This window comes from Eutrigla gurnardus, assembly GCF_963514095.1.
Source record: "Eutrigla gurnardus genome assembly, chromosome: 18".
Classification (NCBI taxonomy): domain Eukaryota; kingdom Metazoa; phylum Chordata; class Actinopteri; order Perciformes; family Triglidae; genus Eutrigla; species Eutrigla gurnardus.
In genome coordinates this window covers 1,751,464-1,771,209 of record NC_139929.1, presented here as the reverse complement: position 1 = coordinate 1,771,209, position 19,746 = coordinate 1,751,464, and the positions used below count along the sequence as shown (strand labels likewise).

The following is a 19,746-nucleotide window of genomic DNA, read 5'->3' as shown; positions in this document are numbered from 1 at the left end:
AATTATCATGTTGGCTGGTCACATCACATCTCAAGTGTGGGATCTTGCACAACTGGATTAACTAACTCGCCGAGTCAGAAAATAATTTATGCCTGCACTCATGTTCAGACGCGTTGTACATCAACTTTGATTTTTGAGAAGATTAATCTAACGACGGGATAATGTGCTGCTGTAAAATAAATAAAAAAACACAAAAAAAAATTAAATTCAATGATTTTGAAACATGCCTTGAAAAACACTGATTATCCCAGCAAGAAAAAATTGCTTCAGCGTGTTTACGTAATATTTCAAAAGATCCGATAAGAGAAATATCACATTGGCACATCCGATGTACCCTGTCTGAGGTCATGTCACAAAGAAAGGCGTATACAGACAGGACGTATTGGGACATAAACTAATCATTTGTGATGTACATGTGAGAGGGTCCATGCCAAAGAGTTATTAAGTCCAAAAAGGTTTGAGGGCTGCTAGTGGTGCTGGTGGGGAAAAGACCAAGTAAGAAACTAATAAAAAAGGTGGCCTGATGCACTATTTGTCAATTATTTAAAACTATCATTGGCCCTATCGGCAGCGTTTTTTGTAACCGTTGCTCACCTTTGTCTGTTTGGCAGTTTTGTGGTTTTTCTTGTTTTTTTTATATTTCAAAGTGCTAATTTATGGAAGCTCATGTCTGCCACTGCCAACATTTCTCAAAAATAATGACTTAGAATCACAAAATAATGACTTAGAATCTAAAAATAATTAGAAACCTTTCTCGAAATAATGAGAAACATATTTTCTTTGAGAAAGTTTCTCATTATTTTGAAAAAGTTTTTTCTGATATTGGCAGAAATGAGCTTCCATACTAATTAGCAGACCTATCAGAAACACTTTAATTATTATTATATATATTTATAGATTATTATATATATTTCATTTTTTATTTATTTATTTTTCATTTTTTGTGTGTTTGAAAGTACTACTGTAGTGTCACGAAAGACAAAAAAGACGAAAGATGCAGTTTGTCCTACACCGTTGTAGGTCTTGAACGCAACACGTGTCCTCCACCGGAAGTGACTGACGCTGGCGCGTTTGTTGAAAACAGAGCGGAGACGTTTGGTTGACATGACACTCACAGACAACAACACTCACTGGAAACTGACAAGCGTTGGTCGTTGATGAAGCTTTTTTAATTATTTTTTTTACAGAAGGAGACGCATTGGACATGGAGTTATCTCCGCTAATAAAGAAAATAGGTGGGCTAACACAATTAGCAATGTAGCTCAGGAGGCTGACTTTACTCCAAGTGATGTAGTCTCATATTAGCTGCTTGATTGCTAACGTTAGCTAACAATAAACAACTCAAGGTTGCATAACGTTGATTAATTAATTTAATGAGCTGAGTTAACACTAACATTAGCGAAGAAACCCGTGTCAGTAAAACTTGTTTAAGAACTTGCACTAGCTAAAAACAAAAGTTAGCTAACAGCTAGCCTAAACAACAAAAACATATTTAATACCTTTTGGTTGTTTTTTTGTCTGTAAACAGGCCACTCTTTGGTGGAGATACGAGTCCGGGCCCTGAAGAACATCCTGTGTAAGCTGGACCATTCCCTGATATCCGTGTCCGACATCGTGCAGGAGAAGATGCTGTTCGTGTATCTTCTCGAGTGGTTCAACTTCCCCGAGGTGCCGATGCAGCAGGAAGCCCTCCAGTTGCTCTCCACGTTATCCAAGGTAAGGTTTTTTTATCCATAATATAATGATAAGATGCGATAAGTTGCATTGCCGGTGGCTTTAGAGAGAGAGGAGCACTCTAAGTACAGTGTAATGAATGTTCTATATCATGGACTGATACAAGTTGAGCTGATGCATTCATTTGTCATTATTTACAACTGACATTGCCCCTTTATACTGTTTTTTTTTGTAATCCATGTCTGTGTTTGGAAACTTTATCAAAATTATGACTTAATATCTCAAAATAATGACAAACTTTCTCAATATAATGAGAAACCTTCTCAAAGTATTGACTTAGTATCTAAGACAGTACGGCATTAACTGTCACAAAAAGATGACAGATAAGTTGCGTTACTGAGCGAGTCCACTGGCTCACCAGAATTAATTGAAGCAGGATTGATATTTGCCTTTTAACAACATGTGATGTAAAAGTTTCTTGGAGCTCTTTTGATTGTAATACCCATGCTCAGGGCTTGTACTAACATTATACACTCAACTGTTGATTTTCTCCCATTTCATGCCTATTTGTTTTGTCTCTTAGCATCCTGGTGCAGCCCAGATGCTAAGAGACGTCGGCGCGGTGGACTTCCTCACTCAACTGTCTCCTAATGTGGAACCCAGACTGCGAGCTGTCATTGACGGAACCCTGGACCAGCTGTTCCAGCTACCCGAGCAACTCCCCTGTCACACAATGGTCTATTCACGTGGACGCCGTACTACAACTCCAACAGGTGTTGTAAAGTTAAAGCCAAGTGATTGGTTGTTTTTGATTTTTTTGTGCCTTCTGCAAACTGCTCCGTGTTTGTTCGTGTTACATGGCGGTGAGGTGGGAGAGAGCGTGGCGCCGTGGGTTGTCAGTTTGCTCTGCACAGATGTCGTTACAGTTTGATCAAATAATTGCAGTATGTTAAAGCATATTTTAACAAATCTGTCTCTGCTCTAGCGCCTACAGTTGTGCCACCTGAAGATCATTTTCCTAAAATGGGTTATTTCCACAAGAGCGTGCCAAGCCGTATGGACGCAGCATCGAGGAAGATAGCAGGTACCAGTGTTTTGAATACTCTTCGGTTAAATTATGTTTTTTTTATACATTTCTTGCTTTACTCATTCTTTACATCTGTGTTGTACAGTGCACGAGTCTGTGAGATGTCTCAAGTTTTCTGTGTTTCCATGGCTGTCTTTGACAAACACAGACAGACACATACTTTCATCCAATGAGAGGTGAGAGACCATACATGTATGTAACAAATAATATATGCTATATATATAATATATGCGTTAAAATGCAGTGGTGAATGAACCAAATTAGGATTTATTTTGCTTTAGTTTGAATTCCAAAGAAGCTGAATGTGCCGTAATGTAACTGATTATTAAATCCATCTGATTTGTATTCTTTTGAAACAGTTCTCTAAGGAGCAGTAACCCCAACTTGGTGCGAACCACATGTGAACTTCTGTGTGATGTCATCATGCAAGACTTTCCTGCTGAGATCTTCCTGCAGAGGCCTAGTATTGTACAGGTATCATTACATAACCACATTCCCTGCACTGAAAATAGCATTGTAAATATGCATATGCTTATGCTTAACTATAGGGTACATTATAGAAATAGTAGTGGAATGATCAAACCTGAAATTATACCATCCAGAAAGCCTGCTGTAGTGGTTTCAAGTTCCCATAATCACATGTTTGATCCCATGCTATAACAGGTAATATCAGAGTGATGGCCATTTCTTCTCATCTTCAGATACGATAGGTTTCTTCTGAGTGTTACCGTGTCAACTGTGGGCATGTCATTAAAAATAAATAGAGGTAGAATTTAGAATAGTTTCATCACCTTGAAGAAGGGCATTAGAATGACGGTCGGTGCCATCATTTTTACTGTGCAGGATCTAGGATTCAAGACAAAAGCCTGTATTTCTTGACTTTAAAGCGGTGGCTTGTTGCTGACCCTAATATCTCTCAATGCTTTCATTCGACGTGGCCGTCCACAGAGAGCAAATTAAAGATGTTACTGAGAAGTCCCGGCAGGGCTTTTGTTTATTTCCTCATGGTTTCGTGGCCAACCGTTCACGATGTTTAGTATTCTTGTTCATTCACATCAATTAGAAGAAAGGTGTTGTTTTCCAGTGGCCGGCACGACCGTCCCATAATGGAATTTACCGGACGGTCACTCGAGCTGCTGTCACAATAATAACCTGTCAAATAGTGTCCTTCAACAAAACACCCAATTTGTAATTCTGTGTCCCTGATCTTGTAAGGAGGTTGTGGAGGCCCCCCAGGGCCCTCACTTTGCTTGAGCAGGCACTAGATTGCCGCGAGGATGTAGTTTGGTCGTGATGTAACTCTTGCAGGGATGAAAGACCTTGGTGGCAACGCTTTGCTTCTTTCCTATTAAGGCCTCCTCGAAATATCAGGGATGGTGTAAAAAAAAAAAAAAACTGGTCCAAGTTGTCTGCAGGCATCCTGGTCTTGTTGGCTTTGGAGGAATCTAAACTGTCATGTGTTGCAAATGAAGTGTCGAGCTTGTGTGTATTGTAGCTGAAGTCACATGGGGGCCCGACTGATGCAAATCTACACTGATACTCCATATATTTTTTTTTACTTTAAAGACATCTGCTCTCTCCATTTCTGTAAAAAAAAAAATCCTGCACTTTTTTAAGTATCCACCAGCATCACGCCGACAGCATGTCACACGCCTGGATGAGCCACACTGTGAACATTACTGTTTTGTTAATAAAGTGGTGGATTGTGTTACATCGGTCTCAAGGTGGTATTAGCAGTCTGTCACCCAGCAGTCTCATCATCAGAAAGAAATCATTATGGGAGCGTACTTATCTATTTGTGGCTTTACTTTGCCCTCCGTTGAGTTACTGGAGCTATTAAGCTAAATTAAAAGACTCGGATTTTGGAGACGAGATATCATTGGCTGTAGGGCAGGGAATCTGAACTCGGAACAAATTGTTGCTTTCAATAATTCAATTCTACTTGCCCTTTTTCATTTTGCAAATTGTATTACATTTTTTTCACTTTGAAACTCACTTTGATTTCCGGTCCTGTTTTTACAAGGTCTTTGCACATTGTTCCAGCTTTGGCTCCGGTTTAAAAGTTATTTGTACAATTATAATAATATCCTATTAGGATGTTACCTTTCCATAACCCACATTTCCAGTAATAATTACGAGTCTTGTATCCCCTTTTTGTTTTCAGAATCTTCTGTCTCTGTTGAGGATGGGTTCAGGTAAAGGTGAGGCGAGCTACCTCCACTTTCAGGCTATTTCCTGCCTGCGGCAGCTTTGTGTGGGACTAAGGAAGCGACTACGCTTTCATCAGGATCCAAGCTTCTCCTCTACAAAGCAAGGTAGCAGTCCTTATGTTGCAGCAGGTGATTAGTGGGTTGTGGATGTGTGTGCTGTTAGTTTACATGTGTCCCTATTTATTTTAAAGCACATTTTTAATAAAATGTTTTCCTTTTCCCAAAATCATGCCACATTGTTTTCGGTTAGGTGTCGACTACAAACATTCTCAGCTGTTTATTGTAGAAGTTTTACTTTGTTTTGATCTAATCCTGCTGATTCATTTCCTCCAAGAAGGCATTTGAAACCACCACTACGCCCGTCTTCTCTTTGCTCGATTATGCAGGATTTACGTGCAACTAATGTGCAAGGATGTCTTTGTCCTTGTGCAGATCTAGTGTCCCAGAACTCGTCCTTCTCCTACTCCCAGGAAGTGCGAGGGACCCAGCGATCCCAGGCCTCGTCCCCGGGGGCGGAGTGCTCTCCTCGGCCCTCCGTCGTGGGACGCACGGGCCAGAGAGCCAGTGGAGACGGCCAAGACGGCGACGCAGCTTCCAACAGGTGTGTGGAGGCAACTCTGCATTTTAAACAAATGCTGGAGGAGATCCCTTTAGGTACATACGTGCTTGCATCCTAAGGTGTTATTTCTTTGCATGTCTTAAGCAATCATGTTGGCGGTGAGAGCAGAGATTCACTCTATTCCACTTCTGAGGCACAAATAGTGTTATCTTCGTTTATCTCCCTCGCTTGAAGACGGCATTGTTGTCAAGTCTGTTCACCAGACCTCACACATAACAAGTCTTACACTTTTTTAAAGACATTTGTGCACGGTCGGGATTTTTTGTGGCTTTGATAATGACAAAATAGCTGATGACACCAGCAACCCGCACGCTAAGATAAAACAAACATGAGAGACCCTGTGGAGGATGTTTTTATGATTTAAAAAAAAAATATGGATAAGATCAGGAGCCCCCTAGCGGCTGGCTTTACAGCATTTTAAAAAATCACTTCTGATTCTCGTGATGGCAGTTTTTTTATGATCCATCCCTATACAGCTCGTACGTCACTCCTCCTATTTGAGCGGTCCAAGAAACCGATTATGAATTTCCAGTTGTCTCCCTCTCTTGTCTGTGATTCATCCAGCGGCAGCTCGCACAGAGGTGGAGCAGCAGCAGCAGCAGTCCAGGCCGCCAGGCAGACACCCCAGTCACCTGCAGACGTGGCCCACTTGGAGCTCCCTGACCTGGGTGCAGAAGATGTCCTGGAGCTGCAGCTGCAGCAGCTCACTCTGGCTCAGTTCGCTGTTGTCACCATGGAACATGCCATACCCCTGCTTAAAACAGGTAGGACTCCTTTGTTTTTGCAAGTTGTGTACCTCTATCAGATATCACCTGTTTCACAATATTTACTGTCATTTGATCTCGTTTCTCTACCTCGTCTTCCTTGTTCCTCAGATGGTTGGCGTCTGCCCCATTGTGTGCTGGAGCTGCTGTGCGACGCCGTCCTCCTGCTCGGGGACAGCGTCTGTGAGCAGGTCTGGGACGATCGCAGCCTGGTGGGGATGGAGCTGGCAAGTCAAAGCACGACTCATGACAAGCCTCTTATGTAGATGAATGGATACACTCCACTGAAAAAAAAAGGAGCGGAAACTGGGTTGGCCACCAGACAATTTGCAGCAGACACACGGGCATATGGTACTCAACTGTCAAGGAGAAATGTGGGGCTTGTGATGGAGCTGAATGAGTTATATAAGGTTACAAAGGCTTCCTGCTGCTTACAAAGAGCCTCCTGTATATTATGCACACCTCTTGTGAGGACCCCTGGGTATAAGCACAGAGATGTTGGGTTAGTAAATGTCTATTTACTTGGTGTATAAAGTGTGTTACACTAGTGTTTTTTTGAACTATGCAGAGTTATTTGTTATCCTCTCTGACTGTTTAAAGAGTCCGTTCCAATGCAGGGGGACTTATGCACTTGTCACGCCCCAGTCCCTCCGGTCCTCTGCTGTTTAATACATGCCCAGAGCCTAGCAGCCCGAGAACTGTTTTGTCATCTTTATGTGGAGAGCAGCTTTAGTGTGCCAGACCTCGAAGTTTTTCCTATGGGAATGGGCCCAACTCTTAATGCCAGCCACGGCAATGCACAGGGCATTTACTGCCCCCTGCTGGTTCACTTCTTCTATTGTTGAATTGTCTGCCTCCACCCCTAGAACAAAGTGGCTGAGAATAGATTGTTCCAATTTATTCACACCGAGATAGGCTGGATCTGTATCTCGTCCCAAAATAACCCTGAAATCTGATTACATTCAATTCCTAACCCCTGGAACGAGCAATTTTTCTCTTGGCCCGCAGCCAGCAGCTGTGTGTCAGCGCGTACACGTGCACGCGATGTGCTGTGTTTGTGTGGCGTGCACGTTTTTGTCTACATTTCTGCCTCTGTGTGTGTTTTTTAGAAGGAGAAGCTGCAAGGCTGCATGGAAGTATTGGGGGATATTCTCAGCTACCATCAGAGCTACTCACCAGAAATCCCCCTCAGCTCTCAGGTCCATCACAGAATGACCTACACGGCCGTTGCTGTGTTCACCATTAAACTCCTACAGACCATTCTCCCTCCTGAGAAGGTGCACATGACCAGATCACACTCTCTTTTCTGGTTTTCTGCCATATTTAAACTACAAAAAAATAGAAATTAAAGGTTTCTTTTATGCCACGCAGGCTAGTGACAATCTCCCAGAAAACACAGCGACGGCTGTTTTCCACCTGTGCCTGGACACGTCATTGGGAAGCTTATTACCCAGCATGCAAGAGGCGGCGGTGGCCTACCTGGAGCAGGTGAACTCGGACAGCCACGACCTCTACAGGAGGGTGACCCGCACTGCGCTCTGGATGGAGTCCACTTGCAACTTCCTGAAGGAAGCACAAGCCGAGGTATGAGCTGCGTGTCACATAATCACAAGCAAAAAGGAGCTCTGAGCAGTCTACAGGGTCCTCTTGTACAGATATACAACCTACATTCCTTAGATTTATTACCACGCTGACACAAATGTGACTATGACAAGCTGTGGCACCCACAGCTGTCACTTATATCAGCCTTTTTTGTCTTAATGAATTGATTTCTTGCTACATTAAGGGAGAAAAGAACTGGTTGGAGCTCCTGGAACTGGCAGACCAAGCCATCGATGGCCTCCCGTTTCACCAGCACTTACCCATCGTCAAGCAATGTGTCCACATCTGCTCTTATCTGTACGTTTTACCCTCCATTTCTTCTGCTGCATTTGTATATTTCGTATTTTTGACGCTACTTTAAGTTCTCTTTGGTTCGTCCGTCACCAGGTGGAAGTTTGATCAGCCCAGTCCCCTCCTCCAAACGGAGAGCCAGAAAATCCTCCTCAAGCTGCTGTCCCATCCCTCACCGCCTGTCAAGACGGAAACATACCAGCACACTTTAAAGCTGGTCAAGGTCAGAGCACGCCATCTCATATCAGTGTTTGAATGAGTGTCGCAGGTTCACGGCTGATATTATGGCCACTAACGCCTATAATGCAGATTTGTTTGGTGGGGGTGGGGGGGGGGCATCCATATGTAAATAAGTAGGATGAAGATGGATCGCATATCACTTGACATTTTGAAATCCGACTTCTCTAACCGTCGTCTAGCGTACGCGTCTACATTTAAAGTGAGCCGAAGCTCCTGTGTGTGAGAGGATAGTGATAATTTATGATGTGCTTTGGTGTGATTACGTACACCCCTAGGACTGCCTCGGCATCCAGAAGGCACCACGACAGGAATCTGCAGCCTGCGGTGGAGTCAACTTCCTCTGCCACCACAGAGTCCTCTATGAAATAAGTGCTTTTGGACTCCAGGATCCTGCAGAGAAGGTAGTCAAACACACACGTTTTAGAGAAGGAAGTTGAAGTTTGAAGTGTATTTATCTCAAAAAGGGACAATGTGTATTGATGAACATTTAAAAGAATGCAAATATACAGGATGCCCAAAAGCTTAAGTCCCTGAGAAGGTGATGGTCCCTATAAGTAGAACAAATCAGAGTAAAAATCACAATATAATACAATCCCAGCTAATGACACCAGGTTTGATTTTCCAGTAGCCATTTTTTAAACTGTTTGGAAAATGAGGTTGATAATTCACGTATTGCACTATAGAGTTCCAGGTATTGGTTGCTCTAAAGGGGGAAAAAACTCCTAAATTGAACAGTGCAATTACCTCTGGAGGCTGCTTTTAGACATTTAAGAAGCAGGAATTCTGGCAACTTCTCTTAATATATCAGCTCAAGGTTGAAATGAATAAATCACCTCTATTGTGTGTGTTTTTAAGGTGATTGTACTTTGCTTTAAGGTCATGCTATCCTGTCAGCGTCGTGTCATCCAGACGTCTGTCACTTACAGTACTCGCTAGTAAGTGTTTTGTCAGCGGTGCTTCTGTGCATTCAGCAGTTTACCTGTGATCTATAGGTGAACATCGCTGCCAAGGATATCCTGCTATTCCTGCTCAAGGGACGATTGATGATGGCAGCGTCAACCTGGGACAGATTCAATGAGGCACTTTACCCGGTCATGCCCATATTACAGGTGTTGTTTTGTTTTTTACCTCAGAGCTCATAAAGGGGCATCATGTTTGGAATATATTGCATTGTATTTATTATATTTATGAAGGGGGAAGGGGGGGTTGTGTTCTCCGCAATCAAAACAACTGTGATCAAAAGTTCAATTTCAGCACTCTTAGACAACAAAGACTGCACATTGAGCTGCCAGAGAGGGGGAAATATATTTATTCTCTTCATTTACATATTCTGTGTTATATTGTCTCCCTTTTTGGGGTGGAAGAGAAAACGCTTTTATTAATTGTTCAGTTTCAGGCAACAGAAAGCCTGGAAATTTCTTCATGAATATACATGAGGTTTTGACTAGGCTGTCAAGTGTGATTTAATTCAAGGAGGCCATTCAGAGACGGGCCCACCATGTCAACAAGAGACGAAATGAAACCACCCCGTAATCAAAGCGATGCATATTTTATTTACTGTTGTGCTGCCTAGCTGGATTTCCCCATTGTTTCCTGCTCCGCTGTGTGCCGAGGGAGTCTGAGAATTCAACTGTGTGTGTGTGTGTGTGTGTGTGTGTGTGTGTGTGTGTGTGTGTGTGTGTGTGTGTGTGTGTGTGTGTGTGTGTGTGTGTGTGTGTGTGTGTGTGTGTGTGTGTGTGTGTGTGTGTGTGTGTGTGTGTGTGTGTGTGTGTGTGTGTGTGTGTGTGTGTCAGGGTTACGCCAGCACTGAAGAATCTCTGGGAAACTGCGTCCTGCTGATAAGTGACATGTCGGACGTGGCGGGAGACGACGTGTTTACAAGCGCGGCCAAGCTGAAAGCGGCGCTGCGACTCCTCTTTACCAAACAGCCCACGTGAGTCTTTCTTTTAGTCATTTGTTTGGGTGTTTATGATATATGCATGTCCATCAGAAATGTTTCTTTCTGTGTGCAAACTTGTTTGATTAGTTTGACGTCGGGGTCTCGGGGTTTCTTCTTTGTGTCCTAGAATAACTAGAATAGAGTCCAAGTATTCTCACACATTGTGATGGACATATTACCACTGTCTGGTGATGTTCTCATCAAGTCATCTGAGTGCTCTGTGGGCCATGTGTAAAACAGCTATCCAGTCCCAGCCTATGAATATTGATAGAGGTGGAATTTAACCCCAGACACTGGCCAGGAGACGAGCCCTGCTAAATTAAGGCAACATGCCAGCCCATTTGTTTAACAACCAGTCACCATTTAGATGTAAAAAACAAATGCAAAAACATTTCCAACCCCACATTAGTACTCCTGAATGGAGCTGTTTTATGTTGTTTTTAATCTACGTTAAACAGTGGGGTATTAAATTGAATATTTAACTCCCAAAGTATTGCATAAATTCTGCTCATTATATTAACAGCGTGAGAATAGCAGCGGTGCAACAAATCCTGCCCCACTTAACCGGCGATGATGATGATGATGATGATGATGCCAACGCTGTCAGACCAGACCTGGATCAACCGGGGATCTCCTCACTCCCCGGTCTCTTCTGCCTCCGAAACCCTCCAGACATCACGCTGGACACCAGGGCCAAGTCTGTCCTCAAGGTAAACCTGCACAGAAACACGTCTGCACACAGAAGGAACGTGATGCTTCATGTTTTTAATGGTGGATAGGTGGAGTCGGTGGAGAAGCTGTTCTGCATCCTGTCCTCAAACACCGTCGACGTCTCCCTGAGGAGATCGGCTGCAGAGCAGCTGTCTGTCGTGCTACAAGGTGAGCCGTCTGTAAACCAAACGTGTCTGTTGTGTTGTTTGACTGCATTTCCAGGCTACTTTCAAACCGCCTTTTAAGCCCACCTCTGTGCATTTCTCTCTCCTGGCTGAGTCTTATGAGAGTGCCCATATAGAGGCGCATTTTAATGGAAACACATGACTGGTTCTACTTCGGGCCCATTCTGTAACCCACAAGTGTTTGCAACTCCTGCTAAGGGGATAATATCATTGCAAAATGTGCAAAGATAATGTTTGTTGTTAACAATTCACATCCCCTTAATCGTTGATTTGAGAACCATATTGGATTAGATATTTCATAATAAAGTACATTCTCTACCACATAAAGAGGTCTAAGCAGGCGAGACACAGTTTTATATAATAAAAAAAAAAACAACTTTAAAAGTTTGTGTGGTAAGTGAGAGCTCTTTCCTCTTGAAAACACAACAACAAATGCAACAAGTGCAGGAGAGCGTGTGCCCTCCCACCACCATATGGTCTAGACGAGCAGAAAAAAGCTAATAGTTTATGATTATGCAAATGTTTATTGACTGTATTGAATTGTTTTCTTTCCTCCCCTGCAGACACGACAATGCACCCGGTGCTGAAGAGTCTGGGAATAGCAGACGAAGCCGTTTCTTTCATTATGGATAGTGTAAAAGGCAACAAGGTAAACCAGTGTGCAGCCCAAATGAAACAAAAATACCTCATAAATGCAGCTCCCGATGTCGTACGTGTCCTGTATTATATGTGCTCATGTGAGTACACGATTTGCCAGCGGATGTGGAGGAAAACCCAGCGAGGCGTGCATGATGGAAGGATGAAATGGCCTGTGTTAATAGTGTCAGACAGGCCCTGGTCAGCAGTGGTTCTTGCCCTCTAGTTACTGCAGCCTGCTGATCATTCCAAGGCCTTGAATCAGACGGCGCTAACAGGGCTAATCGTCATGCATGTCTGGCTACACGAAGGTGAAGGAACTCGTCTCAGCTAAAAACAAGAGTATAAGAGGGGTGCCTGCAGGTCGTATTCGTCCTAACCCTTCATTGTCCAATCGTGGAAATTCACATTTCACTTGAGCAGTAAAAGAGAGCATCATTATGCATGTTTGTTTGTGTTTTCCCCCTGCAATTAAACACTAGTGCGTATGTTGCCGTCGTCCCCAGAGCCTGGATTGCCTGCTGGAGCCGTGCGTATGTATCCTGAGGAAGCTGGTGTATGCTGATCCATCTCTGAGGCACAGTCTGGCACATCGCAACCTCCTGCTCCTCACGCTGCTCAGGGGTACGTTCACAAGACAACTCATTAAGTAACAGCTATATACGCAGCGTGTTGTGCAGCTCGGGGGCACATTTAAAAAAAAAAAAAGAAAAGATGACAAGTCATCCATTGATGCGTAGCTTTTAACCATGTTGTCACACTGCAGTAAGTGGGGTATTAGTATGATGCAACCGGTTGCCATGGTGATCATCTCGTCACAGAATTTGTATCTAAAATAACAGTCGCTCTAATTGGGATACGTTGAATTCAAATTATAACATCTTATTTAGACAGAAATATACGTTTATTGAGAGATTTTAGTGTAAAAAATACGTGCAATGTTTTCATAATGTGAAAAAGCCTGATGTAGGTTTCCAAACTTTAACTTTGAAATGATTCTTCAAGTGTTTGTCACTTCAAATGTTGTCATTCACAAGATCAAGTGACGGTTGTTGTGTATTTTATTATAGCATCACTGATATTAAAGGAGAACAAAGGCAATGGCAATGAGATTGCTGTTCTGATGAGTTTACTGCTCTTTGACGAGATCGCCAGCATTGAAATGTGGTGAGTTTTATTATGTTTCCTTGATTTGCTCTATTTAAAATAAAGGGGCTTCCATTTTAATATTTATTTGTGCTACCTGCTCTTTGTGTGGTATCAGGTCGGACAAACCCAACACGGGTGTGACCCTCACGCCGTTCTCCCTGCCGCTGTCGGTGATACGCAGGTAAGTGTGTTTGTGAAGACGACTCAGCGACTTAATGCCCAGCGTTAACAGCTTACTCCTCTCCCAGGTACAACATCCCGTTCCAGGCAGCGAGCCATCACGCCGTCAGCCCGTACTGCTGCGTCCTGCCGCCTTCCTCCGACCTCCTGACCCTGGCGCCCGCCCGCCTCGCCCTGCAGGTGGCCTGGAACACCGCATGGCATTCTGGGACGGACAACTTCCTCGACGAGATACGAGGCAACTCTCCGGACGTTAGCGAGTAAGAACCTTAACCGTTTATGCAGGCGGTGCCTGTGACGTCCTTCACTTTACATCGAAATAGTATTTCTGAAGGAAAATCAATTATTCCATAGTAGGATATTTTTAATCAAAGAACAATCCTCCCACAAAGCAATCTAATGCAACGTTCTCTCCTGTGGAGAATTGTAGTAAATGATTTGTTTCCGAGGCCTGGCATCTTGTGTTTCATCCGTCTTCATTTCCTTCTAATGTGACCTAATTCAAAAAGATGAGAATGTCTCCTACACAGTTCTAACCAGCTTCATTACAGCAAATGCATTTAAAGTGCGCCATATGGAACAATCCGCTGCCTTTCATACAGTGCTGCGATTGAGAGAGGAGTGCTTGTTTGAGATGGATTAGTCAGGGAACATTGAGAGGTAGCTTCCCCCCTTTTTTTTTTCTCATCTCTGACGATATTGTTGTGTCTTATTACAAAGTTTTTCATATTGTTTTGACATAATTGTGACAGTTTTCTTGAGTGTTGCTTGTTGATCGTTGCCGGTGTGGCGCCCGCCTCCCGCTCTGATTCACTTAAAAGCCATTCTCAGGAAAGCATCTCGTTGGATGGCTCATAAATGTCTCAACCCTCCAGATTGGTGATGAAATATGTTTGTTAATGCCGTCATTAGTATGCTTCTGAGGATGCTACTTATGCAGCACACTTGTCAGCACACCAGTCGTCACGTAGTCCAATTCTGAATATATATATTTATATATTTTTTAAGCATTTACATTTTTGTTCCTCACAGATTCCACCCTGACTTAAAGCTGTCAGACTCACAGGTTCTGTCGCTGCAGGCAGTTCACCTTCCCACCGCGCTACAGGACTGCATCAAGGCCATCGTCATGGCAGCGGGACACGGCTCGGTGACCTCTGCCCTCTCCAGGCTCAGTCTCTACTTACTGATTGACCGTCTGGCCGTCCCTCACATCCCCACCCACAGCTGCAGAGGCACCCTTCACTCCCTCAGCTGGCAGGCGGCCGTGACCAGGTGCACCGCATACTAATTCACTGTTCCTTGTTGTTAAGGCTGACGTGCTAATAAGCATCAAACATGTCTTGTTAAGTTTTATGAATCGAGCAAATGATGGGAGGATTTTATGGCATCTCCCCCAACAGTGTGCCATTATTAATATTATCACTGCAGTTGTGGAGCAAAACAACACTGTGAACCAATTGGCTCAGCAAGCTCTTTGTCTTTTTTGTCTTTCTCTGAAGACTTGGCATGAATTAATAGTGTTAAATGCCTTTTCTGGTTACAGTGCCTGATTCGAGTATTAAAGCTTTAATCCCGAAGCCAAAATGATTAAAAATGTGATTCATCAGTAATAAAGAAGAAAACAAGAGGAGCCTCCTTCCTTCGTCCTCCTCCTTGTTGTCTCAACGTCTCCGTGTCTTCCCTCCCTGCAGGTTTCTCCAGGTGCGTCCAGCCGGTGTCGAGGATGAGAGGTTGCTCGTGGGCATTGTTGCATTTTTGAATGCCTACTTCAAAGAGATGCACACCGAGTCTGCATCTGACCCGGAGGACAAGGACCTGCGCTGGATACTGGAGCTGCTTCTCAACCAGGTGCAAATAATTCACTCCTGCAAGACGGAAAGGAAAAACCCTTCACTGAAATAGTCTTTTTATGGGTTTTGGCTTAAATGTATGTACGTTTACTGCAAGTATGTGTACTGTAGCTCGTCTTTGGTGTGTGTATGTGCAGAGAGGGGTAATACACCTGTAATCACACAAACCAAACATATTACTCTCATAACCACAGAAAAAAGTATCGCAGCGTACCTCAAACCTGCAGAAGAGCTTATTTTCCTGAGCTCCGAAAACAAAGTTGGATTCACATTTTTGCTGGAGGAGAAGAATCACTACACTGTTTTAGCAGGGAGAGCTACTTTTAGGATTTAATCAGTCTCACCTTGGCTTTCTCATTAACGTGTGTGTAAACAATAAGCCTTCCCCTGGCAGCTAAAGCAGACTCAGATTGAATGCCTGGTAGGGGTGAGCAGCTCCGACTTTTCTGTAATTACTGAGCTGTTTCAGGAACATCTGTCGCTCCTCTCTACACTCGTATTAACTATCCACTCTGTGTGCACCGCTCGACGAGAAACCCTACATCTGAGTTTGACAGGGAAAAGGTGGAGTTGTCTGCTCAAATACATCTGTCTCCCCTCCACGGGTCAGTAAGAATGGATTTAGAAATGTCGGCAGATAAATATGATTTAACTTTAAATGCAAATCCAAGTTAATAATCTCCCTGAAGTAGGAGCATTAACACATTACATAAAATAATGCACGACACACAGTCAACCAATAAGAAATGCTGGTGTTCATCTATGGCTCATGCAGGAGACGGCGTCCCTTCTTCATTTGCTGCTTGGTGTGGAGACCCAGACCTCCACTCAGACCCCGGGGGAGCCGGAGGATTTGAAGAACCACGTCAGCCAGAGACTGCAGAGAGAACTCACCAGCTTCTTTAACATCTTACTCCTCCGACTCACACACACCACAGACAGGTAGGGAGATCTCACCTAAAAACACGTGTGACACAATTTAAATATTACTCAAAGTATTTCATAATTTCACCAGCTTTTGTTATAGTTTTGAAAGATAATTTAGCAATATTTGCTTATAAAGCAATACAAAGTACAACATTCTGCCTTAAGTAAAGGTGTTTATTTTAGTGCTGCAGTATTTTCTGAATTTCTTCAGGAAAAATAAATGAAGGAGCTGTTCATGCATTGTGCACCATATGGGAAATGCATGAATACACTCTCGTAATATTATTCAGCCTTCCTGTGAGATTAAAAAAAAATGTATCATCATCCGGATGAAAACGTGTGTTTGTTCAAGTGTTCTCCCACTCTATGGGGGGTTGCTGGTGCTTATTTCCAGGATTTCCAACATGAAAACCAAAGCCACAGGCTCGTATTAAAGCCTTGGAATGCTGATTGTTAATGTTATCTTGTCTGTCTGGTTTCTCGTGTCTCACTCCCGTCCTTTCCTGTCCACCCAGGCTGTGTCTGGCTTTAGCAGGCCCCTTCAAGAGCCAGCTGGCAGTCCGCTTGCTTCAGTGCCTGCGGGTGTCTGACGCCCCGCGTTTCTACGGCCTCCCCAGCCTGGAGAGAACACTGCAGGGCATGGTCAGCCTGACTGCCCAGCCTGACTGGAGCTCCCACTGCTCCGACCTGGAGCCCGTCTCGCTCTGCTCCAAGTATCTCAGTGGGCTATTAGAGGTTTGTGTTTGTGATTTTTATGCAGTGCGCGTGTGGATTTCTGTTTACTTCATATTATGTGTGCATATGTTTGCAACTCTCTTATCAGAGCCAGAAATGAATAAAAAAGGGAAAAGCACGGTACTTTCTGAGGAATTAATTAAAAATAAGCACAATGTGGTTACGGTACATGCATTGCAATTGGTAACGAACAAAAAAAAAAAAATCTCATTGATTAGATATGCCACTCTGTGAAGATGCTGATGAGATCAATCAACCTTGCCTCTTCCATCTGTTTGGCTGTTCAACGGTCCATAAAACAATAGCTGAAAACGGTGTAGACCAGCTTGCACAGCGGGCCTCAGCACAGAGGTGTCCAAAGTTTTTACATTTCTGATTGGAATGAAGACCCCGGTGGAAAAGACTTCCCCGTGAACACAACACCTACTTGTTCAATTTGTGTTTCTTTTAATTGGCAACTCTCATGGACGGAAATTAAGATGAATATTGAAGGTTATTTTGCTTTTTAAGTGGAGATCTCCGGTGGCCGCTTTCATCTCCGTGATAACAATTAGATAGCTAACCCCCGTCTCCTCAACCCTCTGACCCACCTCTCGCCTCGTCCTCTCTGGCACTGTAGGGCTCTACAGCTCAGCAGGCCTTGGGCTCCTCTCCCCTCCCTTCACCTGCTCTTCACACAGTCCACATCCTGATGGCACAGCGGAGCAGAAATAATTAGTCTCTGTTGTATTAATCTTTCTCTCGGATGCGGCGAGTTGCATGACAAGCACACGGTAGTACGCCAGAAAACGGGGAGCGACATGTGATAACATGTAGTTTCATTCAGTACCCCCCCTCTAATACGATCTGTGTCCTCTTTAGGTGATCTCTTCGTTTTACGTGGAGTGGGGAGGCAACTCCATGTCTTTCATGGGGAAAGGTGTGACCAAGAACGCTGTCATCTGCCTGCTGCACCTGTCCCACGAGATGATGGTGGAGAACAAGGACCAGGCAAGTGTCGACGCCACACTGTATTTAAACGTTTTCTAATGCAACCACGAGAATGTTTTTTTCCTCTTATTTCGTCTGCAGCAGGACTTCATATCCCAGTGGTCTTTGGGGAACGAGGCAGCCCCCGAGGAGGCCACTTCCTCTCAGCTGGGTTTGGCCTGGCTCATCCCTCTATGGGTGGACCGCGATCAAGAGGTACATGATATACATATAAAGATAGAATCTTTAGCTGTTCGCTGTTCATTCTCCAGCCCCAACTTCAGAAAGTCTGCATTTGTCTTCTTGTCAAATGAAGTTTCTCGACACTCGACTTTTGGGACAAAAATGAAACCCATAAGAGTTGTGCAGGAACTGGCAGACAAAAAGACATGACAGCTCGTCATACCACGTTCTCTGTCTGTCTTCAGAAATAAGTTCTCACACAAGTCGGTGGAAGAGACTCCCCCGACAGGTAGAGTCTGTCATTATGAACAAGCAGCACAGCCAGATTCATCAGATTTATATAAGATTGCTATAGATAGACATCCCGTGACGTTAGCAGCATCCATGTGTGTTTGAAGATGTATTACGTCTGTAGATGTTTCTACACCTACACATTTATCCCCCTCTTTCTCTCCGCCTTTCGTCATCCACCTGAATGTGTGTCAGGTGAGGTTTGCCAGTCTGGGTTTGGGTGCAGCTCTGTCCTCGGTGCCCAGCGGGTGCCAGGCTCTGTGTGCCAGCTGTCAGAACATCAGCGGAGGTCTGTGGGGCACGTTGCTCAACATCCTCCTGGATCAGCAGGAGAGCAGCATGGTCCGCAGAGAGGTATGTAACGCAGTCTGCCATCTATCTGCTTTCCTGGTTGCTACACAGGAAAGTAGCTGAGGAGTCCTGGACCAAAACACAGAACAGCAGACTGTCTTAACCACATCTATAAAACCCAGCTCCCTTTATGTCATCTATGGTCAGAGAATGTGGCTGGACTTTTATGTATTACCAGCCAAACACAGGCAGATGGCACTGTTGCTGATGCAGCCGAACTTGACCCAGCGTGTCTCCTTTTGTTGTCGTTTTGTGTGTCCAGGCTGCATTTATCCTGCAGAACTTGATGGTGATGCCCATGCCTGCCAACGCAGAGGAGGCCAAGGACTCCCACTGGCAGGTCAGCAGCTCTGCCAACCAGTTAAAAAGCTTTTATAGACCATGAAATGTCCTCTCTCTTTCTTTCACTTTCTCCCTGTTCCTCCCAAACCGTCCCCATCTTGTTGAGCCCTGCAGGGTCCAGACCAGAAGTGGTTTTAAACTGGAGATCTACTACGGCTTCGGGCCTCCACATCCTCACATCCAAAATTAATTACGTTTCAATCCCTCTCAGAACACCGACGGCATCTTAATATGGGATTTCAATAATAAATCTAATGTATTATCTTTAAAAGCAAGGCTTGTTGTTTTCAAAATCTGATGGACTTTCTGTTTGCATGAAAGAAAAGTGAAACCAGACAGTTAAAGGAGTCATCACCAGGAAATCGCAATTTCTCTTGTTAAAACATGCATATCTGTGTTTGACCTCAGTTGAAACTTGCCTGAAAGGCTGGAGTTTGAAAGTGGCGCCGTTTTTTCGCTTCTGCTCTTTTTCCGAACAGGAATAGCACACAAGGGTGTGCATTCCTAAAGCACGAGATTTTGATTCTGCGCCTACGGTGACGTCACCGTGGAGGCTACTTGCATAAGCCCACCCCTCTTTCACCACCCAACCCCCCCCCCGTCCGCTACCTGACGTCCTGCTGTAAACGTGTCTCTTCAACCGTCTCTGGCTCTTCACTCTCCGGTTCGGGTTCCGACTCTGGTTCGTACATAAATGCCTGAATTCCGTAAGGTTCGTCATTTAGTGTGTGCGCCATGACAGGGGGCTGTTTATGTTTTGGAGTCTGCATGCAGGCAAGCCCCCCCGGCTCTGTCCTTCCTGCGGCGA

At 44.2% G+C, this 19,746-nt stretch overlaps 1 protein-coding gene across 2 annotated transcripts in view; it reads left to right on the top strand.

The window, feature by feature from the left end:
- The first annotated feature begins 1,092 nt into the window (after positions 1-1,092).
- The window catches only part of rttn (rotatin), a 30,463-nt gene continuing 11,809 nt past the window's right edge, over positions 1,093-19,746 (top strand). Inside the window, exons 1-32 of one of the 2 annotated variants that reach the window (XM_084033917.1) lie at positions 1,093-1,235; positions 1,529-1,716; positions 2,258-2,447; positions 2,669-2,758; positions 2,847-2,937; positions 3,121-3,235; positions 4,926-5,076; positions 5,404-5,572; positions 6,155-6,354; positions 6,466-6,581; positions 7,464-7,631; positions 7,726-7,938; positions 8,141-8,253; positions 8,344-8,470; positions 8,763-8,888; positions 9,480-9,596; positions 10,281-10,420; positions 10,950-11,136; positions 11,206-11,305; positions 11,886-11,971; positions 12,465-12,582; positions 13,029-13,125; positions 13,223-13,288; positions 13,356-13,547; positions 14,320-14,562; positions 14,982-15,138; positions 15,916-16,082; positions 16,583-16,802; positions 17,664-17,792; positions 17,874-17,987; positions 18,441-18,599; positions 18,859-18,936. In XM_084033917.1, coding sequence (XP_083890043.1) covers positions 1,205-1,235; positions 1,529-1,716; positions 2,258-2,447; positions 2,669-2,758; positions 2,847-2,937; positions 3,121-3,235; positions 4,926-5,076; positions 5,404-5,572; positions 6,155-6,354; positions 6,466-6,581; positions 7,464-7,631; positions 7,726-7,938; positions 8,141-8,253; positions 8,344-8,470; positions 8,763-8,888; positions 9,480-9,596; positions 10,281-10,420; positions 10,950-11,136; positions 11,206-11,305; positions 11,886-11,971; positions 12,465-12,582; positions 13,029-13,125; positions 13,223-13,288; positions 13,356-13,547; positions 14,320-14,562; positions 14,982-15,138; positions 15,916-16,082; positions 16,583-16,802; positions 17,664-17,792; positions 17,874-17,987; positions 18,441-18,599; positions 18,859-18,936 — 4,458 coding nt within the window. In that variant the 5' untranslated portion in view covers positions 1,093-1,204. Of the gene's footprint in view, positions 1,236-1,528; positions 1,717-2,257; positions 2,448-2,659; positions 2,759-2,846; positions 2,938-3,120; positions 3,236-4,925; positions 5,077-5,403; positions 5,573-6,154; positions 6,355-6,465; positions 6,582-7,463; positions 7,632-7,725; positions 7,939-8,140; positions 8,254-8,343; positions 8,471-8,762; positions 8,889-9,479; positions 9,597-10,280; positions 10,421-10,949; positions 11,137-11,205; positions 11,306-11,885; positions 11,972-12,464; positions 12,583-13,028; positions 13,126-13,222; positions 13,289-13,355; positions 13,548-14,319; positions 14,563-14,981; positions 15,139-15,915; positions 16,083-16,582; positions 16,803-17,663; positions 17,793-17,873; positions 17,988-18,440; positions 18,600-18,858; positions 18,937-19,746 lie in introns of both variants that reach the window. The other variant, XM_084033916.1, reaches the window with a different exon arrangement.